Raw genomic sequence first — 24,362 nt, 5'->3', positions numbered from 1 at the left:
CACATTAAACGTCGAAGAAAACCATGGGATGTCTAAAATAACTGCAATTTTCTATATAAGCTCTCATATTACGTACAATTAAACGTTTATTAATTCAAGGTGTTATGTTCCTCTGCTGTAATTGATCTGCTTTTCTTAAACACAACAACCAGTGTTTCTATAACAGGTACAGTTATATATTTCTATCTATCAACATCTCTGATTGATTTCAGGTTCAATGATGTATTTTAGCACATTATGAGCAGTGACGTGTTTTAAAATATGATCAATGACTTACACTGCTTGGAAAGAAGTCAACGGACACCATAATGTGCGGAACAAACAACCATGGCGTCCACCTTAATAAGATGTAGGACCTCCTTTTGCTGCGATGGCTACAGCAACCCTACCTGGCATATTTTCCACGCGCACACGATAGCGATCAAAGGGGAATAGTGGACCATTATTCCTGTAGACATGTAATGAGGTCCTGGATTGCATTTGGGCGGACGTCCCTTGACCCCCCTGAAGCTCCAGTTCATCCCATATATGTTCAATAGGGTTGAACATATATGGGATGAACTGGACGTTCATGGAAACCCATATTGTGAGCCACAGATTTTTGTGCAGATCTGTATTCCAGTCGATGCCCGAAACTCCACACTCAACGTGTAGGCCGACGAATAGCGGTGTTTGCATATTATCCTTCCCAGCACCGTACGCGTGGTGAGTCGTCCACCGTGGATAGCATTTGCATTTGACTCGCTGCGTCTCAGTACGGTATCGCAGATGGTTGACATGGGATGCTCCAATTTGTCCACAAATGCCGAAGAGATAGGTTTGCATCGTGGCATCTAATTTTGCCTCTTTCAAACTCCGGCAGTATCCTTGTTGCACCCATTTCACCCGGACACAGTTGCAACGACTTGGAGAGCATCATATTCCTCCAATTTATACCAAGTAAAAACATATAATTTATTATATGGCACGCTGCACCTTGCCCGTGCCGGTGTCTGTCGATTTCTTTCTAAACAATGCATTTAGCACAGATCAATGACGTCTTTCCATAAACGACGTATTTTAGAACGTGGTTAATGACGTGTTTTAGCACAGGATGAACGACGTATTTCCATGAAAGTTGAAATGATATGTTTTTTAAAACAGAATAAATGGTGTGTTTTTATAAAGTGTAAAATGATTTTTAAGGATGACTGCCCTATTTCTATGGCAGAATCAGTGATATAGTTTAAAACAGGATCATGATATATTCTATAATAAGGTTAATAGCATTTTAGAACATAATGAAAACAGGATAAACGACTTCTTACCACAAACAGATCAATTACTTCTTTTTGGCGGGATCAATGTCATATTTATATAGCAGGGTCAATGAAATATTTCGAGAACAGGACGAACGATACACCTTTATGGCAGCATAGGATCTGTTTTTAGAACAAAATCGATGAAGTAATTTCCAAACAACCGAATCAAATCAAGTATTTCTCTAAAAGGATCAAAAGCGATGTATTTTTAGAACAAGATCAGTGACTCCTTTGTATAACATGATCGATGATATATTTTATGACATGAATCAATGGAGAATTTTTAGAAATGACATCAGGGAGCATATTTCTCGAGCAGACAGAATGGTGTTTCTTGGGAATAAGATTAAAATCGTATTAGTATAAAAGGACCATGACACGCCATATTTCCCAAAGAGGATTAATGCCGTAGTACGACTGTTTGATAAACTGACGATCCTTTGAAGTGGGATGATGTTTTTAGGAATTAGGGCCAAGAGTCCGCGGCAATTATCTGCAGTACTCTACTCCCAAATGCTTTGATTTATTGATACTTTGAGTTCCCTAATGGTAAATGTTTGAAGGATGGAGATTGGCTACTCCCTATCGTTCAAAACGTTAGTGATAAAGAGCTCCACCTATTCCCTTTTGGGAATAAAAGGCATTAGAGGATTTTTTAAAATATAATTTTAGGATTTATCTTTAATAATTTACAATTGTGTGCCATAGGTTTTGTATGGTCACGCAATTATGCCTGAAGTCCAGTGGCGCACCTAGAGAGGGGGCTAAGGCCCCCCCCCCAAAAAAAAAAGAAAAAGGAAAAAACACTAGGAAATTTTCCAAAAATTTGTTCCTAATTAAAATTAATTTTTTAATTATTTTGTGTCGTGTCTTCTATTTCTATACTATTAATAAATTAGCGGTCACATAAGGTGTGTAGCTCTCGGGAATCACAGCCACTGTGAACGGAAGGCGAACGAAGTAGTGGTCAGGCGGACCGAGCAACTTCGTTTGTTCGAGCAGGGCCAGAGGAGATCACGGGTATCATGTATTGGCGATCTGCAGAAGCTCAGTCATAGGTTGCATGCAATGCGTAGTGTGCATTCTCAAATCGTCTACTCAACCCCCCCCCCCGAAGATTAAATCTTGAGTGCGCTACTGAACTACTTCATCTTTAGTAGAAAAAGCTTTTATAAACTTTCTATAAAAGCATAGAAGTCTATAAAAGCTTTTTCTTTTCTTTTTCTGATGTCTATGCTATTAGACATTCAAAGCGAGATCCTTTCATTCAGAGGGTAAACATCGTCCTTTTGACTATAAAAGCGTTTTCACTGTTCCTTTTTTTCACCACCTTTAAATCACAGTTCTAGACATCAGATATAAACCTACAGCACATTAACAGTTGAGTGAACTAAACATCCATATCAATAAGGGAGTTTAGAATATCAATCTCATACAAAATCAACAAAAGAAACATCAACAGTGACTGAATTTATCTATGGAAAATATATGAACTGATAAGTGACTAATTAGTACACATAACCATACAGTAGCAATTTATTAATGACAAGGGCTTCTGTGATAAGAATTTGAGCTAAAGAATAGATATTTAATGCATGTAATGTCCCACAAAATTCATGATGAAGAATGTATTTTTGAATGTAATCGGTAACTGCATCTCTAGTAGAAACAGCAACAACACAGTATGAAAGGTTTAATGAATATTAATAAAAAATGCTTCAGTATTTTTAATTTAAGCAATTTTATTTGCATAAAACATATAGAAAACTGAACACAAAAATAAAGAACTCCAGTAATTAAATGAGTCCTTGTACAATTAATAGGAAAATCTTTTAAGTTTATGTGCTAATTTTTCAAATGCCAGAATTATGCCTCTCTATCATCTAAGCAGCCCGCGAGAATGAAGTATAACACTTCGCAAATATATTCATAACATTTTTACAGTCTGAGAATTGGAGATAAGATGTGCATCAGCAGTACTAAAGTAGGTGACTCTTCAAATAAATTAAATATCTCCTAAATAGATTCTTTTTGAACACTTCCATAAAGAATTATATACAGTAATACCCCACCTTAAGACACTTTGCTCTTCAAACACTTTTCAACTATGACCACTGTCCATTTATACGACACTGCATTAGCTGACACAACCGTTTTCGCTAAATGACACTCCCAGGAATCAGATGATGGGCAATTTTGGTGAACTGTTTGTTTACGATCGTTGTTCACGATATCTCTCTAGGTATTTTAAACTTTAAATATTTTATTTTATTGTTATGTATAATAGAAGATAAAATTCCAATTATGCTATTCAAAATTCAAACGTGCTGTTGCTTGCGGTGATCAGAAGACATGTTACGTGCCATGATTAAAATGATTAAATTAGTGATGATGGAGCATCGAACACCAATACACCATCGTCTATTGCTCATTATCGATTTTTTCATGAGATACATAATGTGCAATAGAAAGATAAGATGTCATCACTGTTAGCCTAGTGGCTATGCGTTTTGCAACCATCGAAACAGGTTTTGACTCCCCCCAGTTGATGTGGTTTTTTCGTCCCGCAAGCAGGCAAACCGGGTTAGCCTGCTTTCGGGACGGATACGACTTAAAAGGGCTTAAGACAGTTCAGTAACAGGACAGTAGGCCTAACACGTAGAATAAAAAAGAACAAGAAAGATAACACGGCGAGGTTGTAATATCTGCCATTTCACAGTTAGCATGCTATGTCTTTAGATGTGTGTTCTAAGGGCCATATTTCCTTTTATGAAGACAGAAAAAAACTGAGTTTTTGAGAGAAAAAACTTCACTTCCATATGAGGCTGTCTAATTCACTTTTTACTGAAAAGCCTGGAGAAGATCTCTCAATATCACAGATCGGATTCCAATCCAGGTCTTTTCAAATCAAAGGCGCTATCGAAAGCAACTGAGCTACGGAGGCTAAAAAGTGCTACACTAGTTAATACCAAAGTTATCCATAACTGTAACAATTTTGTTGCCGAAACTAAAAACCTTTTAATGGCATAGATTGATGACCAAATTGAATGGCGTGTTCGTTAAGCCAAACTATTCATGATAATCTTCGTTTCCAAAATTATTCAAAATTTTTCGTTTATGTATATGACATGAATAAAGCATTTATTTGTGTCATTTATGCACACAGAGGGCTGCTTAAAAAATGCTGCTTAAACCATTAAATGCATCGAAATTGGGATAAAATAAAATAAAAAGGCGATGATCGTATATGACTGAAACGTAATGTGTCGCATGATATGCTTGTATATCAATTTTTAGTAGTACTACACTGGAAAAATACATTTTACGATGCCACGCTTGTGAAAACAACTAGAAAACAAAACCATCTTCAAAAAATATACAAAATCACAGCTTTCGTGTGCCTCTGATTACCACATGCATTCCGTTAAAGCGAAAACTTAAAAAATGTTAAATATTTTACATTCATTTCAAGTATAAAGCCCAGTTATATATAGATACTGAAGTTGATACTGATCGCATAAAAATATTTTGAAGAAAGATTAAGACATCTCATTAAATGATATAGAAGAATAATTTTAGTTGAATTAGAATAAAATCCACAGCTTCATGACACAATTAATTAGAAGAATGAGTCAATCACTTCAAAAAACTTGTTCTTCACTTCTTTTTAAATTACATTTACAAATTCTTTTTATTTGGTACATCCTATGACATTTATAGGAATAAAAACAGATAATAACCATCAGTGGCGTAGCTGGGGGAGGGCCGGTCCTCCACGGGCGACACTTTGAACCTTACCTTATACGTCGTTTTGACTTTTTGTTGCATTTTTTGTTTGTATTGAGAGGGGCGGGAAATTCAGGGACCAGGGCGGTCTCTGAATTTGTTGGCTGCAAAAGCTCTAGCAACACCACTGTTAACCATTTCTGAACCTTGATATAAATTATATTTATAAAATGAATTTTTTGAGATCTATACCAAATACATTAGTCACTAAACATGTCTAATTTTTGTGCACACTGTTTTTCTATATGTTAGAGCCTCTGTGGCAAAGAACGAGACAGATATATTTTGAAAGACTAAACTCCTACTGACAACAATACATGGAATTGTCACCTTCTTCTCCCGACTTGTCAGAACCCATCTTTCTCATTACGAGAGCAAATTTTGGATACTTTTACAACTTCAGCAATGTTCCCACTGAATTTTCAGTGTGCGCTTTACATACATTAGCAGATTAGAAATTCCATTCCTCTTTCACCTCCTGAAACAATGTTCCTCCAAAACATCACATTTCAACTTCTCTGTCAAGTGCATTTGTAGTTTGAATTTAATTAAAAAAACCACAATTCTTAAAAATGTAAAACTAACTACAAAATATGTACTTAAAGAGAAATCACTGAAGTTTTTAAAATAGAGCATGTGTGTGTTTGTGTGTGTCACAAAGACTATTCTTTTGCCAAGAAAGTGAATTATTTTCTAAAGTTGCATAGGTTATCCCGAAAAATTGTTAGAGAAGGAGAAATGACAAAGCATAAAATAAATTTCACATTCTATGTAGTTGACAGGCTGATGATTACAACACCAAGGAAGCTCAAAATACACTACTACTGCTGCTGACAAAACATCCCACCCTCTAGGGAAAATACCACACTGCTGCTTTTCTTCATGTAGGATTGATGCTCTATTATCATATTTATATGAAGCCAAATCACTTGAAAAAAAACAGGCTACTATGCTAAATATGCATGGGAACAGGAAGATCCTTTGTAATAGTATTTATAAAGACATTTGCTGCATACTTGAAACCACAGATAGACCACTCAGATCCTAACTGGACAGATAAAATATGCAACTCTAAAATAAATTCATGGTTCGTACATTTATAGAGCTCAACTACTGAGCGGTGCACACAATCAGGTGCAATGTGCTTTAGTCACTAAATGACTTAATTTTCTTTACGACAATAACCATTATTCCTAAATACTGATAATACTTTTGCTAGTTAAGGCCCAGATGTTAAATGCTAGCATTTCTGTTTTTCTTTTTTCTGTTTTCGATAAAATTAATAAAAATGAAATAAGAAAAATGCACATCTTGTCAAACTTTTGATATTAAAAAATATCAATCAGGGTAAATTTGATTTTTAGTGCTGGCGCACACTTGGTACAACAGTCACAAAGATTCCATAAAAGTATTCGATATTTGTGCAGTATTTGTTTTTTTTTACAATCGGTATTCAATATCGATCATATTGTAATAAAAGAAAGAGAATATATTAGAGTCAAACATTTGTCTGATTATGTATAAAACGTAGTATGTAAAAACTATTGAATAGGTAAAAAAATAAGAATCGGGGTAACTACATTAAAATGCCTTAAGAAACATTATTTAACACGTGGCATGTTTTCTTTAATTACAAGACATAATCAGAAGACTATGATTGAAAATACGCACAGATAATTACTAAAATTATTATACTAAGAAACCTCCATGGAATAATGAACACTGCTGGAGGTCTACCTAACTAGTAGATGTAGTAGACCTCCAGTAGACCTATCATAAGGAACTTAAATTTGTTCACACTCCTAGCATTACCGGGGTGTCTTCTTCTATCTTCTAAAGCCATGTCTGGTAATAGCACCTCAGCTCTCCAATCAGCATGCCATAGGTTCAAACCCGTTGGGTCTTCAGTGTCTGAATATCTTTGGGTGGCAGACGAATTTGAACACAGATTATGAAGCCATCACCACAACATGACTTATTGAAGACCTGGATTGAAAAAGGTTCCATGATTTGTTTGGTCTTTAAAGCATGTTTTCTAGATTATACAACCACCTGGTCAACAGTATTAATGTACAGTAAGTTGTACCATTTAGTGAGAAGGATTCAAATAAACATTACAGTAACATATTCCACACACTCTCATAAAAGAAAGGAAAAATATTAGTGTCAAACATATGTCACCTGTGTTTTACACCTATTGTCCTTGTAAAAACCCTAAGTATCACTTCTCAGTGGAGTACCTTTTCACTACACTGAAAACTTACTAACGTTAAAAATAAATGATAAAAAAAATAATCAGTAATACAGTTGCAAAATAAAAAACAACAAAAAAATGCCACTCACAGCACTAGACTAATACCTTTTACGTTAATTTGTTAATATTCTAAAATATGTAAATTATACTAACCAAGAAAATATATTCTTACTTAAAACTGATTATGTATAAAATTGTCTGATTGTTATGCTTGGACTTTATCCAAGCATAACCAAACAAAAGTTTGCATGTAAAGTATCCTCGCAGTCTTCACATCTATGAGGCTGAGGCTTAGTATCTCTTGCTATCTCTAGTATGACTCATTAAAATTGAGCAGTGCTGAAAAAAGTGAATCTTTCAATGGTGAATCGTGTGATTTCTGTCAAGATTTGGGCTACGTTGTTCATCTGTAATACAAGTGTCCTTCAGTGGTTGTTTTTGGAGTTAGTTTTTGTCTCTGTATTGTGTATTTTTGGTTACCGAGAAGGCGAAGTCGGAATCGGACGCATAGCGCTGGAAGAGAAGAAGTTATCATAAGTTTTCATTATTTAGATATTCAGAATACTTAAATATGTTTTATGCTTAGAGTTAACTTCTACTTGTACAGTTATAGTTATACTCCTTTATTATTATTTAGCGTTTAGCGGTAGTAGTTCCTCGACACTATTTTTGAATAACGGCGGTGGCAGCTCCAATTGCAAATGGCATATCTACGATCCCCCCCCCCCTTTTAAGGACTGCATTTTGTGTGATATAATAAGGGATTTTGTGGCATGCGGGATTTGTGGAATGTATGCGTCCCGGCGGTTGTATATGTGGCAGGTGAGAGAAGGAGAAATACGTATATGCGCAAAATGCAGGCAAAAGGAGGAACTTGGTGAGGTAGAGATGAGTATAATTATCCTCGTTGAGTCAGAAGCGGAGATTCTCCACGTACAGAGACGAGTGGTATAATAGAGGGCGAGAATAGCGAGAGAAATATGAAACAAGAGTGGATGACTTGCAGAAAGAGCGAGAGAGAGAAATTGATGAGCTGAAAGAGCGGGTGGAATGTTTACGGGAATGAGATGAGAAATACAAAAGATGAGATTAGGCAAATGGCAGAGATGAATGCAAGGCGAATCACGGTTGGAGTGAGAGAGGGTTATGGGAATGGTAGAAGAGGAGAGAATAGGAACAGTAGAAGAGACTGAATGATGAGAAGTGCGAAGGAGCGCTGGAACCAGGGATAGAGTGATGTCAGGAAGGCAGGTAAGTAGAGAACACAGAGAGAAAGTGTTAGAGGAAATAGAGTGTGGAATGCAGGTGAGCAATCGAGGAACAGCTGGTAAGAGGTGGGATGTATGGGGGGACTCAATTATCCCTTGTGTACAAGATAGGATTCATTAGGTGTGTTTGCTGGGGAAACGATGGAAAGAGTGGCTATGGCAATTAAGAAGGGTGAGAGGTTGGATGAGATGAGATTCTTGCTTGAGGTTATATAAAAGAAAACGCAGAGAGGAAAGACTGTGTATGTGTTCCCCGAGGATGATAGAGACCAGTTGAGCAGAAGTGCAGCAATAAAATAAGAGCTAGAATGAGTCAGAAGAGAGGGATAGGAATATGTGGTTGCTATAAGGGCATTTGAGGACAGAAAAGAATTGTATGCGAGGGACTGCTTGCATTTGAATGAGGAAGGATGTAGAAATCTGGATATATTGCTTTTTCTGAACGACTTGGTGTGTCAATGCAGGGAAACTAGAATTCCCAGGGTGGATGGTAGCAGAAGTGGCCTCTTGGGAGAAGGGGGAAACATCAGGTAATGCTGAGTCTGGTGGAATCTAGAGGGGTAATGCTAGGTATAAAAACAGTGGCATTTTTATGCTCTTTACTTATGCCAGGAGTATCCGAAATAAAGGAGAGGAATTGGTGCATCAGCCTGGCCAAAGATTATTGTTGGGATCACTGAGACGTGGTTGACAGAAGCGGATATAACAACAGGAATACAAGTTGCTGGGTACAGAATTTTTTGGCAGGATAGGAAGGGAAAGTGTGGTAGTGGAGTACTGCTTATGTTAAGTGACGACTTATATGCAGTGACAGTAATGATTTTGAAGGCATACGGTGTGAAGTAGAGGTGGGCAAGATAGGATATTTAGTGGGGTATTGCTACAGACCAAGGAGCACAGAGGGGTGGGGAGCAGGAGATGTTTAGACAGTTGTGCTTGGCAAGTGCAAAAAGAATGATTGTTATGGGAGATTTTTATTAGAGCAGTATAAGCTGGGAAGAGGAAAATGCATGTAGCAATACGGGAGTGGTATTTATAGAAATCTTGAAGAAAAAAGTTTTAGGCAACATGGAGTAGAGGAATAGAGGTTCAAGAGTTTTGGATTTGGTTATAGCATCAGAAGAGTAGTTGATAATAACTGAGATGACATCTCTCCCACAAATGTCACGCTCTCCACCAGTTGGAGAGCGTGACATTTGTGGTTTTGACTTGGAAGATGAATAGACGTGCAGGAGTATCAAAGAAAAGGCAGGTGATTATAGTTGTCTTAGGAATCAACTTGGGAAAGTTTCATGGAGTGAGGAATTGGAAGAGCGAGATATCATTAGTACTTGCGAAATTGTGAAGGATATTTGTTAGCAGCAATAGTAAGCTGTATTTTACAAGTGACGAAGAGGACACGATTTGGTGTAAAGGGGATGACAAACAATATCAAACAGGCAGGAACTGCATGTAAAAAAGAGGCTATGGATGCGATATACAGAGACAGGGGAAGAGCAGATGCGTGAAGATTATAAGACACCGGCCAGGAGAATGACCAGTATGGTAAAGAAGGCGAAACTAGAATAAGAGAAGAAATTGACCCAAATATCCGAAGGAAAAAAAACGCGCATGCTTTACAGTCAAAAGACTAAGATATTTAAAACCGAGAAAACTGCTAATAGATTTTGTTTTAACAATTAAGATTCGGTTCGGTCGTGGCCAGTAGGAGGAGAAATGACTGTGGAAGAATGACATTGTGGGATAAAAAGGGGAATAGAGTGACTGATGCAGAGGACATAGCGAAAGTGTTCAATGAACACTTTATTGGAGTATTTCATCCTGGAGGAGTCAGTTTCAATGCTAGAGGGATTGGGCAGGTTCAAGGTTTAGAGGTACAGGAGGAGAGTGTGTTTCAGATACTGAGAACTTTGGATGTCAGTAAAGCTTTGGGACTGGATGGTATTTCACCACGAGTTTGGAGAAAATGTCCTAAAGAACTAACGGCTCCTTTGACCTGGCTTTTCATTGAAATTCTGGCCAACGATATTGTTATTGCAAAAGGGCGGAGGCAGAATCGAAGTGTTTAATTATTGGCCAGTGTGTGTCATCGGTAGTTGTTAAGATCTTGGAGAAATTAGTGAGGGACCGTATACAGCACTAGGCAGATGAGAGTAATGATATCTTTGAGAGTCGACATAGATTTGTGAGGGGGTGCTCTTGTTTTATAAATATGCTAGCATTTTATAATAAAGTTACAAGAGTCGTTGATTATGTAAAGGCATATGCTGCCATTTTCTTAGATTTAGTGAAGGCATTTGACAGGGTGTCACGTGATAAGCTGATATTTAAGTTGCAGTAGATGGGCTTGGATGTCAGGTTGGTCAACTAGATTCAGGATTGGCTGTCTGATAGGCATCAGAGTTGTCTATGGTGGGGCAGTTTCAAGGAGGCAGAAGGTTACAAATGGGGTCCCTCTAGGCTCAGTACTGGGACCTATATTGTTTAACCTTTATATGAGTTGCAATGTCAGTAGATTGTAGGTGGATATTCAGATGTTTGTGAGCGATATGAAGCTGGAAAGGTAATAGTCCAGATGTGGTAGCACTGCAAGAGGATTTGAATGAACTACACAGATTAGGGATGTCGGTTTAATGCAGCAAAATGTAAGGTCTTGAAGTTTGGGACACATCAGTGGGACACTTCATACTCTGTTGTAGAAGTTTTACTGGAGGAAGTAGGGGAAGACAAGAGATCTGGGTATTAACAGAAGATCGCGCGAGTGAAACATAAAAGCTAGCCGACAACTTTTGAATTGAAATGCGAACTCTCTTCAACAGAATCCAACATATGAAACTGCCAAAACAACATTCAGTATATATGTCTTAGTTTTAACACATTTACGGATTTTAAGATTGTGAATGTTATTGCTGCTTTGGTTTGAGCTGGGCGAACAGACTCCCAAATATCTAGTTTTTAGTTAGATACTCTGTTTGCCGGTGCAGTATATGATTTTGCTTGAGTCAAAATAACATAGTTTTCTGTGGGAGGCGGACATGAGATTCAAATTCAATAGTCAGTGCCATTTATATCCCAGTTGTCTCCATTTGTTGAGAAATGTATTACACAGACTGAACATGTCTCTAAACCTTATTCAGTGATACAATAAAATGATTGTTTTTACTTTCGTCCGCAGTCACTATTGGCTACTGGGGAGGGCGTGTGGTTATAGTAATGATTATGCAATGTCGAATGGGATTTCTGAGGTCTCCAATTTAAATGGGTCGGCAATGACATCACAAAAAGCTAACTATACTTACAAAGGGATGATGAAATGAATGTATACGAATGAAATTATGAGGAATAAGGGTGAAGAATTTTTGGCATTGTAAAAATCAATACGGCCATTAATATATGGTATAGGAATCATGTGAGCTTCTTGTCTGGATTTACAGGAGAGTGGTTGATTATCTTTTCGGTTAATATTGGATTATATCCATTTAATAAGGCTGTTTATGAGAATTTCCAATTCCTGTTTAGAGATTCTTCCGAAGAACAAATCTTATGTGCTCTGGATACTGAAGATTTTATCATTACATTTTTGAGATGGATGGTGAACTGATGTATTTTGGATATAATGACCTGAAAAGTAGGTTTTCAGTAGACCGAAGTGGAAATAGATCCATCCTATCCTGCTTAATTTGGATATGTACATCAAGAAAGAAAATACTGTTTGATGATTCTTTTTCTAAAGATTTGATGATTCTCATATCCACTTGATATGAGGATGTAAGGTTTTAATTGTTTGCAGAAATGCACAGAATTCTTCTTCTGCGTTGCATCAAACTGGAAAAACATCATCAGCATACCGCAGCCACATTGCTCGTTCTGAGTCGAGAGCAAAAATGTTTCTTTCAGGTGTTCATGAAAAACGGTGACTTGATTAGATGATAAGGGAGAGCCCATTGCTGTTTTTACCTCTTGTTTATATATGTTTACTTTTCCTGTGAAGTAGCCTGATGTGATTGTAAATCTAAGCGAGAGTGTGGTATGATTTGAATAATTGGAATTTGAATTGTATAATTCAAATAATCTGAATAATCGAATTCCATTATGTCTGATGGAAATTTCTGAGTTAGAATTTCTATCGTCTATTTGTGAGGGATGGAAAGAGCATCAAGCCAAAATACACAACTTGCCAGTTACTAGCACTGAAGTGATAGCGGTTATCATTTGCACAAATTTCTAGACTATTCAAGTGATTCAGGAATAGATGAAAATTAACACCGTTTCCATAACTATCTGTTAACCAATACAAGTCAAGAATTAATATTAAATTCAGCCAGGGCCCGACAGAACGAAACAGAACATATTTCTGTTTCGTGACTTTTCTCCCTTTACGGTAATTATGCCTACATTATTGTGTTATTATTCAACAATTGTTTACAGTTTTGAATGTGTATATAAAGTCAATATCAACAGTAGCGTGATGAAAGGGATGGGGAGGTTTGGAGCTTCCCCGGATAGTATTCAAAAGGTAAATACAATTGGTTATTTTGTATAGGGTCCCGAAACTTATTCGTTTAGAATTAACTACTGAATTAGACTGACCATTCCTTTAGCATACGTGCTGATAATCCCTCTATCCATATTGCCGAGTTCTTATTCAACAGCTCTTCAACCTCATCCTCTTCCATTTCTGCATCCAAAGTATTAGCGCTGTGCACCATGCATCTGATTGATTAGCAAAGCGAGAACTGTTTTATTGAATAATCTCATATGTATCTGACAAAAAGTACCACCATGCATTCAGAAAAGTCAATCTTCATCTTTCATTATTTTCATGGTGACAAAGAAAACAATTTTTGGATTGTTTTTATCCGGCGTAACTAATTTCTTTTCATACCCCTTGTTTTCACTAAGTATTCACTTTTCTGGTATGTGCTTTATAAAAATGAAAATAAATGATGAGCTAATATGCCTTTTATTCTCATAGAAAGTGGGCAAGTCCTTTTAATGAAAGCATGATTTTGGTGTGGGCACATCAGTCTCCATCGGTTTCAATCAGATATCGCTAGCTCATGAGAATCACAATTATAAGTGGTAACCGATGAAGAGACAGGTAAGTAAACAAGTATTTCTGTCTCTAGTTACCTAACCCTAACTGGATATCTTATTGCCTGAAATAATATGGGATCACCGGTCGAATTCATTGAGTTGACAGGACCAAAGACGAGTTTCCTGGATAAAAATCCGCTTGCTCGGCGTAGAGATCGACTATCCCGGGATCCGTTGAATACAGCCTTAGAAAAAGTTCCTTCAAATGGCGTCTAGACTAGAACTTAAGTCTTCCTTCGGGAACCAAGCGTAGAGGATGCAAGTCACTTTTACTTGGCTAGATTTCAGATTAGCCTTGAGAGCATTATCGCCGTAGAGCATATCTGCCTGATATGCTCTACGGCGATCCTGATTACCAAAAAAGGAATAATAATGCATCTAAATACGTGCGACATGAAATATATCATTGTTAATAATGTTTTTCACAACGAATTTCCTCTGATGCGCGAAACGTATACGTTTTGTAAATCCTGCCACAGGTTAAATGACTTGTATTAAACTATGCTCCATCATCTTTCAATCAGTATATGTGTGTGTGTGTGTGTATATATATATATATATATATATACATACTGATTGAAAGAAATTTGTTTATTATATATCTCAGTGAAATTCTTGCCAAGGTGTATTACCAATAGGAAAAAGAAAAAAAATGGTTTAATTGTATAGGTTCGTTTGCGTTGATAAACATTCCTTTAATTATTTGTTACTAGCAGCATTCGCTTAACATGAACCTACCCTCTCCTCATCTACGACCTTCTGTCCATGGGCCAATTTTGAAGGAGAAAAAACCAGTTGACCAGGCGAAAAATCCTGTACCTCTGTATGAGGTCGGATACCACCTTTGATTATTTTTTATTTAATTTAATATTTTATTTATTTAATTTATTCTTTTTTTAATGAATCGTGCTATTGATTTATATTCATGTGATTTAAATAAATAATTTATTTAATTCATTTCATTTCAAATATTTTCCATTGCTTTCTCCAATATTTAAATCAATATTGCGAGAGTTGTTAGCTGTGTTATTGATGTCACGAAATTCTGTATCAAACTATGGCACGAACTGTACAAAATTTCCCATCGATCTGTTTCAAACTATTGCTTTTCATATTTGATAGCGAAATTACTGATCACATATACATGAACGTAAGTAGATGACAAAGCTCGGTACGTTTAAGCAGCCAGTCATTGTGTTGTTGTTTGTGGTTCACATCAAGACAACTAAAGCACACAACCTCCATATTTATCTATAGATTGCGTGTTTTCCAGCCTCCACAGAAATAACACGATATTATTATCTTTATTTGGCTCAGTTGTTTAGTGTATATTATTATTGTTCGTTATTGTTGAACATATACGATATAAGCTGTCCTAGTAATAAAGTTAGCTAATATGAAAAATTAGAAAAAAATATTCATAAAAGTGTAACTTGATTGTAACGGAGAGCCTCAGCAGATATCGACGATTCCGTTTATTTGGAAAGACCCGAGTTCGAATCGGGTTTAGGACGAGAAGAACTATTATCAGGGTTTCATCTGAAGGTACGGAGGTGACAGGAGTTTTCCTGAAAGCTTGTGTTTTCCATGCCGTAAACGGCCCAGAAGAACACATGCAATTTACATGCATAGCACACAATGCACTTGGGATTAAACACCCCTATCGTAAGCAGTTTCTCGAAAAGCCAACTTACTTGACCACGACAGGCTATTTTGAGTCTAGCATGAAAACGGAAGACGAGATAGTGAGTTAATTGCAAGTTATTCTATTATTAAAAAACTTAGCTATGCATCAACAATCTTGAATTTTATATTTCTGATGATCTAGTTTTAGAAAATTGTAAATAATTAAAACAAAATTAGAAATGGAAAATTGTTGACACTTCTCTGGCTTCCAAAGTTGATACTTGTTGATAAACGTCTGCTATATCCGTCACAGTCGTTTTCTGAATAACATGAAGATTACTTTTCTCTATATACCATTGAAGCAGTAAATTGAGCTATGAAATCGATGCACAGAAAAGGTATGTGTGCCTGTGCACCGCGATCTTTTAAAAGAAACTGATCAAACCTAATATTCAGTATCTGACGGGCACAATAATGGCATTCCGAAATGCGATTGTTGCTAAGTGCTTTATAAATCAAGCTTCTGCGATACTCTACCTCGCACTAGTATGTATTAAGAAGCTAACATAAAGATAAAATGGATAACTGAAGATGAACATGATTCAGAAGTCAAGAAGACGGGATCTTGAAGATTTTCAGGATAAAACGTCTTTACTCCAATATTATTTTGAAATATTATGTAAACTCCATCACATCTAAAGATTAAAATAATATTGTGTGAACGTTTATATTTATTCTAGCAGATAAATTAAGTTAGCCATTTCTGGAAGTTCATTGTTTGACTAACAGATGTCGCATGAGTTTCTTCCTTATCAAAAATTGTTTTTGTATTATTCCCACATTATTTCCTTATACAAAAAAGTAAAAATAATTGAATAGTACACAAAGGAGTGCCAGTGACATTAAAAAAATAACGATGGGGAGAGTAACACGTAGAATTAAATTCCTTTTCAATTTCCGATATCTCTTTTTTATATCGGAAAACTTATTCTTTTGTAAGAAAGTTGAAGCAAAATGATACAGAAGAAAATTGGTGTAATTTCGGTAGATCTCCTGATTTAATAGGAGATCTACCGAAATTAACATCAATATCGGTTGATCTCCTGATTTAATAGCAATCAACGGGATCTTAATAATTTGGTGGTTCAGTAATTCAAAAAGTTATTTATATCTCTCCTATACCCGATTTTATTATCTTTCGTTGTTTCAATTTTAACTCTGTTTTGCTCACCTGTACCCTCTCTCTCTCTCTCTCTCTCTCTCTCTCTCTCCTTCTATTTTCGCTTCTCATCTGGAAAAGACCGTGAGTGTACGTAAGAGTTCCTTCTCATGTCATTAAATGAGGCTTTCCGCTATTCCCACTTGAACCGAGTGAATATTAAATTCAAATTACCACCAGTGTCTTCCAGTGAGCGAATCGCATCATTCTGCGTCCAATTACGACACTGCAAGGCAACTAGCTGTTTTCTGACAATTAGTCCGTCGTTGCTCGGTGAGCGGGAGCCTGGAGACGTCATCAGGAGTCATTAAATTTAAGAGTACTGCCATAATTAGTGGCTAACAGGAAACAAGCAATACGGAAACAAAGTCATTAACCTACTCTCAGGATCCTCCACGTCGTCAGAAGGAAGTATTCTTAGCTCAACTCTTCATAAGGAAACAATAAAGGAACTTTAAGAAAATACTAAATGAAGGCAAAGGTCAAACTGTTAAAAATGTCGGTTTGGATAGGTCAAGTCAAGGTTACAAATTCAAGACAATTTTGTTTAAGTGAAGGTCAAAGGTTAAAATGTCATTTGGAGAAAGAGAAACAAAATTCACGAAGTAACAGAAAATGTAAAAATCTGTAATAGCAAATTTTAAGATCATTTAGAAATAAACGAATTATCATATTTAGGTAGAGGAGAATTAAAACGTTGCTATGGTAACTACATCTTGTACTTTTAAGTATATTTTGAATTATTACCACTAATGCTTCTTCTTTTTTTTATTCCGATTTAGCCTGAAATCTGTGAAGCGGATATAGCAGAAGGAAAAAGTGGAGGAGCAATACAAAAGACGTTACTGCGTTCGACATGTCTTCAAGTTGAAGAGCTTCAAGACTGAGTAGAATTAAGTAGTCTGTGACAGCGTGGTTTCTAGAGCCTGCCCAAGAACGTAGCATCTGTGGTGTGTCGAGACATGGTGCAGCTGGAAAGATCAAAGATGTGTGCGCCATCTGGAAATAATTGGGAGAATCATTATTGGCAGGAGAAGCCTGAAGAATTTCACACACGGCAGCGAAACGTCAAAAGAAATGATCCTTAAAAATAAGATTTTTTTTAAAAAATTATCTTGATTCGAAGTGGTTTATCGGGTCTATAGATAAAGGATAACAACTCCCCTGGTGGCAAATGAGTTAGTAAATAATATTAATGAAATTTAAAAAATCGACCTTAGAAACTAAAGGATATTAAAACGATGGAGTTCTAACATTTGGTGCACGAGTTGCTTTGACCAACTCGTCAGAAGAATTAATTATTATGTTGCACGAGTATTCAGAGAGCAGTTAGTTTTACAAAATGTCGAACACTTACCGAGGAAATGAATCATGTTTTGAGACAAGATTAGAAAGAATTTGAATGTTGGAATCGAATGATGTGAAGCGAAGGCAAACGAGTGCAGATGTTAATCCATTTACCGGGATGATCGCGTTTTGTTTTCAGATGAACAGGAACGGTGTGACGGTTCTATAGACGAAAATGAAACCATTTACCATATCGTCAATACTGTTATCAAAAAAAGCACAAATAAATTTAGCACAGAATTTCTTCCACAAATATATGAATCAATGTATATTACACAATGATAGTTGTTTCTGCAGTTAGTGTTGATCTTGACTTGTCCACAATGTTTATTACTCTTAATGTTATTTAGAATTTTGTACAGTTCTACTACAGTTCACCTTTTCAGACCTCATCTGCAAAATTTGTAATAGTCCATAATGTAATTGTCTATTGGAATAAATTCGACACTTTCTTATAAAGCCGGTGTGATTTATTTTTTCCATTAATTGCCAGACAATGAAAAAAATGAATAAATGTAATAAATGAATGAAGATTGGTTAATATTAAGGTAAACATTTTTAAAGCATTAAAAATATAAAAAGATATTTAATCAAATTTAAAAGCAATTTTAAATTTTAACAAAATGTATTTAAATTTTGAACAATTTTTTAAAATTAATTTTGAACAATTTTTTTTAAATGTTAACAAAATTCATTTCAAATTTTAACAACATTTATTTCAAAGTTTAACAAAATGTTTACATTTTTAATAAAATGTTTATATTTTTAACAAAATGTATTTAAAATTTTAACAAATTTTTAATTTATTTCAAATTTTTAAAAAATTTATTTAAAATTGTAATCAAATTAATTTCAAATTTTAAGAAGTTTAAGAAAATTTTAAGGAAAATTTTGATAAAACTGGAAATAGCATTTGATAAGAAAATCGGATACACTTCCAAAGAAAATTTTAAGACAATTATAATCAGAAACACAAACGTGGTACTTTGTTTCGAGAACTAATTTATTTCTATTTTTGTCTGCTTTCACTTTGCAGTAGTTTTTGATGCTTTTTATCATTAATCATTTAACCACCAGTCTGTATATAAGCAGTACACTATTCATTTGAACTTTCTACGTGTTTTAACTTTTAAGATCAGTTCTTTTCCCGTTCCTGTTGTTAATTCATCTATTAAACCTTTCCACTGTGTGCTGGCATTTACTTCGCCGATTTCTTGATATAATGCTTTTTTTCGCCTTAACTGTTCTTTTTCCCATTGTGCATCTGCACGCAATCCTGCCGCTCATATTATCCGAGCAACCATTTATCTTCTTGACAGATGCTTTAATATTTTTAATGAGATTCTTGGCCAATTACTGCAGAGACAAAATTCTCAGGGTTGCCATTAAAACTAAATCAGTATTTTACAATTAGTCGGATAGAAGCATATATCGTCTACGAGTTGCTATGACAACAGACGCGATGTCAATGGGAAAAAAAAGAGAGTAACAAGAAGAGAAATTCTGTCACCGGATTATGCGGTCTGAATAGTACATTTTTTCAATGATATTTTAAGATAGTTTTATATTACGGATGGAGAAATAATCCCAAATCAAAATATTAAAAATTGAAGAAATGGATGTTCGTCTAGACAGTCAAGACAAAAAAATAGTAATAATATTTTTTGCAGTTTATAATTTTATTACTTATTTTAAGTGATGCAAAACGTGGTCAACACAAAGATGTAATTATACTGAAAAAGAGAGCCAAAAGGCTTCACTTCGGAGATGCACAATTATTCACATTTAGTAGATATTGAATCCAACATTATTTCAAAGCCGAATAGAGAAACTACAAGAGTTTCGTGCCGAATAGAGAAACTATAAAATTTTCGGCGGATCCAAACGTAAGCAAGCGTGGATCTAAAAAAAAGAGCGAAATATTTGTAATGTCCTCATGATGTTTTCCAGGATGAAAATAACATCAAGGTATGTTCGAATCATCTCAACTATTTATCGAAAACTGCATCAAGCGTAAACGAAATCTGATGGTAATAATAAACGATGAACCTTTAGAATGGGTGTTGGGTATTTAATACCCACCATCCCTCTGAAGGTTTATAGTTAAACGAAAAACTTGATCAAAGAACTACCTTCCCTACACTGACAAATAAACTCGCCTGGCACGTGCCCAAAACACTGTTTCTCAGCAAAATGAAATCTACACTTTTTGCATTCTATAGACTACCCTGGATTTACAGTGTGTTTTCAATTGCTATTCTGGATTGTAACCAACACAGTTATGGTTATTATAAGTGTTCTCCTACAAGACTGACTGATGTTATTCATGCTAAAGATGCTACCATTTCCGATAAAAAAAAAAAGTTAAAAAATACTTGTTCCTCTTTCAAAAAAAATCCGGACTGGCTGTTGCTTTCACAGTCGAAAATAAATCCTGGATACGTCATTGGTTTCGGCATAGTATCTATGAGCAATCTCCAAACATTACGAGTAGATATGACCTGTAAGTACTCTTACCTTATTTGTTTTATGTCACATGTTTTGTCTTGCTTTTCATTTAGTTCGCTTGAATACTCTTATAGAAAAGGCAAATGCGCAGATGAAACTAAAGTTGAATATAAAATGCATGGAATTCAATGTAGTATGACGTCACAATGAATTGTCATTCCATTATAGTCAAAACACATTGATTTCTGTTGAAGTCTGTTTCATTTATTGGTTGTTTTAAAAAATGTGATTGCACCCATAAGACATATACGGGGCACACATTCAAATTTTTTTAGCATTTTTAACTTGCGCTTCGTCGACCAGTGAGTGAATTAGAGTCAATAACCCACTCTATCGTATAACAACTGTTCTTTTTCCCTATCTAACATAATAAATAAAACGCACGAAATTATATAAAAAAGTAAGAAATAAAAATAATATTTAAATATAACTAAGTATTATTTGAAAAATAATAAACGTAATTATAACTTTTTTTTTCTTTAATTAACCTCGCTAGTCCTATCCTTAAATTCACTTTATATATTCCCTATCCACACAACACGGTACATTTAAAAAAAAAAGCGGATAATGTATTGTTCGTCGTTACAGAACGAACAAAATTTAACCGTGTATTTACGGTTAGGAGAGTTTATGTGTGTGTACACACGCGCCGGAAGCAACGTGATTTTAGTACGAGGCTCGACAGTCGGATAAAGATCGAACCGTTTCACTCAAGCTTTTCCCTTTTAGAATTTTTGGCTTTTATTGAATGCTTCAATCGGCAAGAATGTCTACTAAAAGCAAAACTAAACTTTTGCTTCGGAAAAAAAAAAAAAGTCCAAATGTTATTTCGGCAAATCTAATACACTCTCCCCACATGCAGAGCAAAAGAGGAATGTTACAGATGACGTCGTAAAGCTATCTGCGATATTGGAAATTCCTTTCAGCCCGTAACAAATCGAAGATCTCTTGAACTTTTAAGTTAATTCGTGCCCACTCTACAAACACTGCCATACCCGAGTTTTATTTTATTTTTTATATTTTTTCTTTTTACAAACTGCTTTTTTTTTTCGATCTTTAAAATAAACTTGCCCCGATTTTAAATTCCAAGGGAGTCTCTTTCGATGTTTGCCAACTTATTTCAAATACACTGAGTAAGCGAACATTTATATTTATTCAGTTTGTGTTGAGGTATTTGACCCTCTCCTTAAACTAATATTTAAAAAAAAAAAAAAAAAGAATTTATACTTATCTAACAAATAGTTTTTTTGTCTATTATAATTTATAGAAGTATGCTAAAATATCTTAAAAATCACCGTATATTCAGCATTATTGAGGTAATTTATTTAACAAAGTATATCCTGATGAGCGTTGTTGGACGCAACCTCGAAACGCCATTTCTTCTTGAGTTTATTCCAACCTTTTAAACCGATGTAAATGTATCAGAAAAGTGGTTTTTTTTATAAATAAAATGTTTTTGAATAAATGGGAGTTATTTATTCTTCAAAGGTTACTTAGTCTAATGCCGTTACTACGCAAGCCTTCGGTTTGACTAGATGATAGCAAAGGTGAACAGAATGTTTGCTGTGTTCCTTCATTAAGAAGAGTTTTCTGAGTGATGAATCCTCGTCTTCTTGTCTAGGGATAAAACAGTAATGTCTCTTTTAACCTCATTAAGTAACGATGTCAGAAGGACATCCATTATTCAAAGCGATACCATCAATGGTTATTAATGACTGCAAAACATTACCGGTACGTCTGTGTTCGGAATATTTTAGGTTTAATGGAGTCTCGGGATAAGAATAAAAGGTGTGATAAAATCACACGCGCCAAAGGATGCGAAAAGCTATTTATAACGAGTACACCATAATTAAGATAACGAAGATTGCAATCATTTTGTTCAGCTTAGTCGCAACAATGATAAACATTCAGAAACATTATTATTGGAAAATAATACAACGTTGAGTTGTATTCATACTATTGTTGAATTCTTTCTACAATAGAGGGCGTTATTTGCAACAATGAAAACGACATTTGTATTCATATTGTTGCCTTTTTATGTGTAATAGAGGGCGCTTTTTAGGTGATTTGCCGGCTGAAAAAGAGATTTTAACTTTTGGAAACTATTATACTGTAAAGCCTATCTAGCTGGTCGCGTCTTTGCTTTTATACATCGGTGGGCATCCATAAAATCCCTTCCCTTTGAGAGGGGGTCGTCTACTAGTGCGGGAATTTCGCAGATAAGGGGAAATAACGTCTCTACAAATATCCTTTTTCGTGCTGGTAATCCTGAAATATGAATTCGTGTCTTTTTATTGTCCGGCTGCATCCATCAGCGTGTTGTTGGTTGGTTGGGGGGGGGGGGATGTCTCTTATCTAGCCCAGATATTTCGCTGGTCTCCAGAGTATTCTCATTTTAAGCCTCTTTTAAAAAATACTGTGAAGGAAGAGATTCTGCGGACTGTTCATGCGTTAGCCTTTAATGCAGCGAGCACGTTCGTGGTCGGCTGGATGCGGAGGAGCTTAAGTTACTATTCATAAGTCAAGGGATTAATATGAGCAATGGGAAGGCGTCCAAGGCCTAAGAGGATGATGTAGTGTAAGAGCATCTTCACACACACACGGCAATGGCGACTGCATGGAGGACGTAGAAATTGTCGTGTAGATGCGGGTTGTTTAAATAATCATAATTGTTCCTTGATTGCACGCGTCTATTACATTTGTATGCAACAGTCTTTTTTTTCCTTCGAGTTAGTGGGTGGTTATATGATATTAATGGAGATATGGGCGCGCAGTTTTTTTTTTTTTTTGATTTCTTAGGCTCTTGTAGACGGCGCATATTAGTGAAAAATCATTAGAAAAAAATCGCATAGAAAATAGAAAAAGGTGGCAGTAGAAGAAAGAAATAGAAAAGGAAAATGGTACAAAAGAAGAACAGAAGGAAAAGGAATCGGAATAACGGAAAAAAGGTTCCTGGTTTTCCCTTTCAGTCGTTTCCAACCGTAGGTGATTTTGTACAAAGTATTGTGGGTGAGATTTTTGCAAGGGAGAAAGCAGGGGTGAACTACAACCCCCCAATTTTATCCGGGCTCAGGACCGGCGTATGGCTCGGATGTATTCATGACCGTAATCCATGTGTGTTCACGGAGCTGGTTTGTCTGTTCTAGGGGACGAAAAACCCGAGTTTCCGGGTGAAAAAAAAACCCTACCTCCGTATGAGACCGACTAACTCACCTTTAATCGAAAGAGACCAGATAAGGGTTCCTCACGTCAAAGAGGATCTTTGGTCTTTCCGTCCAAAGGGTTTCGTCTGTGGTGACTGAGCTACGGCAGCTTCCAGAGAAAAGGAGGATGTAGAAAAAGGATTGAAAAGGAGAAGAAAGAGATTAAACGTTAAGAAAAAAAGAGAAAAAATAATTCGGTAAAACCAGGAAAAAACAACAAAGATTAACAGACTAAAATGAGAAAACTTAAAATGAGTGAAATTAAGGGATGTAGTCAGCGACAAAAGGGATCAGAAGAAGCAGAAAAAAATATTGGGATGATTTCTTGATGCAAGCAGTTTCTACTTCAGAAATACAGAGAGAGAGAGAGAGAGAGAGAGAGAGGGGGGGGGAGGGGCCCGAAGAAATAAGAATTCTGGAAACACATCCGTCTGGAAGTGAGTCGATCTGAAAGAGTTGTGAACCTGCCATTATCCACACGGCACGCTACTCCGAGAACATTTTCGTCGAAAAACGAGGAGTTATCAGAGAACGGTGGTGACAACAGACTATCGCTCGAGTTCCTTATTGCAGAGAAATGGCGCTGCTATGAGCGGCTCACGGGAACCAATATTCGCACTAAATCAAGCGTGCACGGTTTGTCTTAGCATTTGTACACCTCAGTTAGCCGCTGATGAGAGGAAAGAGATAGCCGGGCAAACCAGACATCCTCTTTCTCTGATTGCAGTCCTTCTCTTGAATTACTTTTTTCTT

General features: G+C 35.9%; 1 protein-coding gene across 1 annotated transcript in view; it reads left to right on the top strand.

The window, feature by feature from the left end:
- Nucleotides 1-18,336, top strand: part of LOC150102466 (uncharacterized) — a 37,612-nt gene extending 19,276 nt beyond the window's left edge. The window contains exon 3 of the mRNA XM_090399497.1: nucleotides 17,334-18,336. Within this exon, the coding sequence (XP_090255623.1) occupies nucleotides 17,334-17,438 (105 nt within the window). The 3' untranslated portion in view covers nucleotides 17,439-18,336. The remainder of the gene's footprint in view (nucleotides 1-17,333) is intronic.
- Nucleotides 18,337-24,362: the final 6,026 nt, after the last annotated feature.

Source organism: Typopeltis vanoorti, chromosome 10 (assembly GCF_054136105.1).
Source record: "Typopeltis vanoorti isolate ZY-2024b chromosome 10, IOZ_Tvanoo_1.0, whole genome shotgun sequence".
In the NCBI taxonomy this organism is placed as follows: Eukaryota; Metazoa; Arthropoda; class Arachnida; order Uropygi; family Thelyphonidae; genus Typopeltis; species Typopeltis vanoorti.
This window is presented reverse-complemented; position numbering and strand designations above follow the sequence as displayed.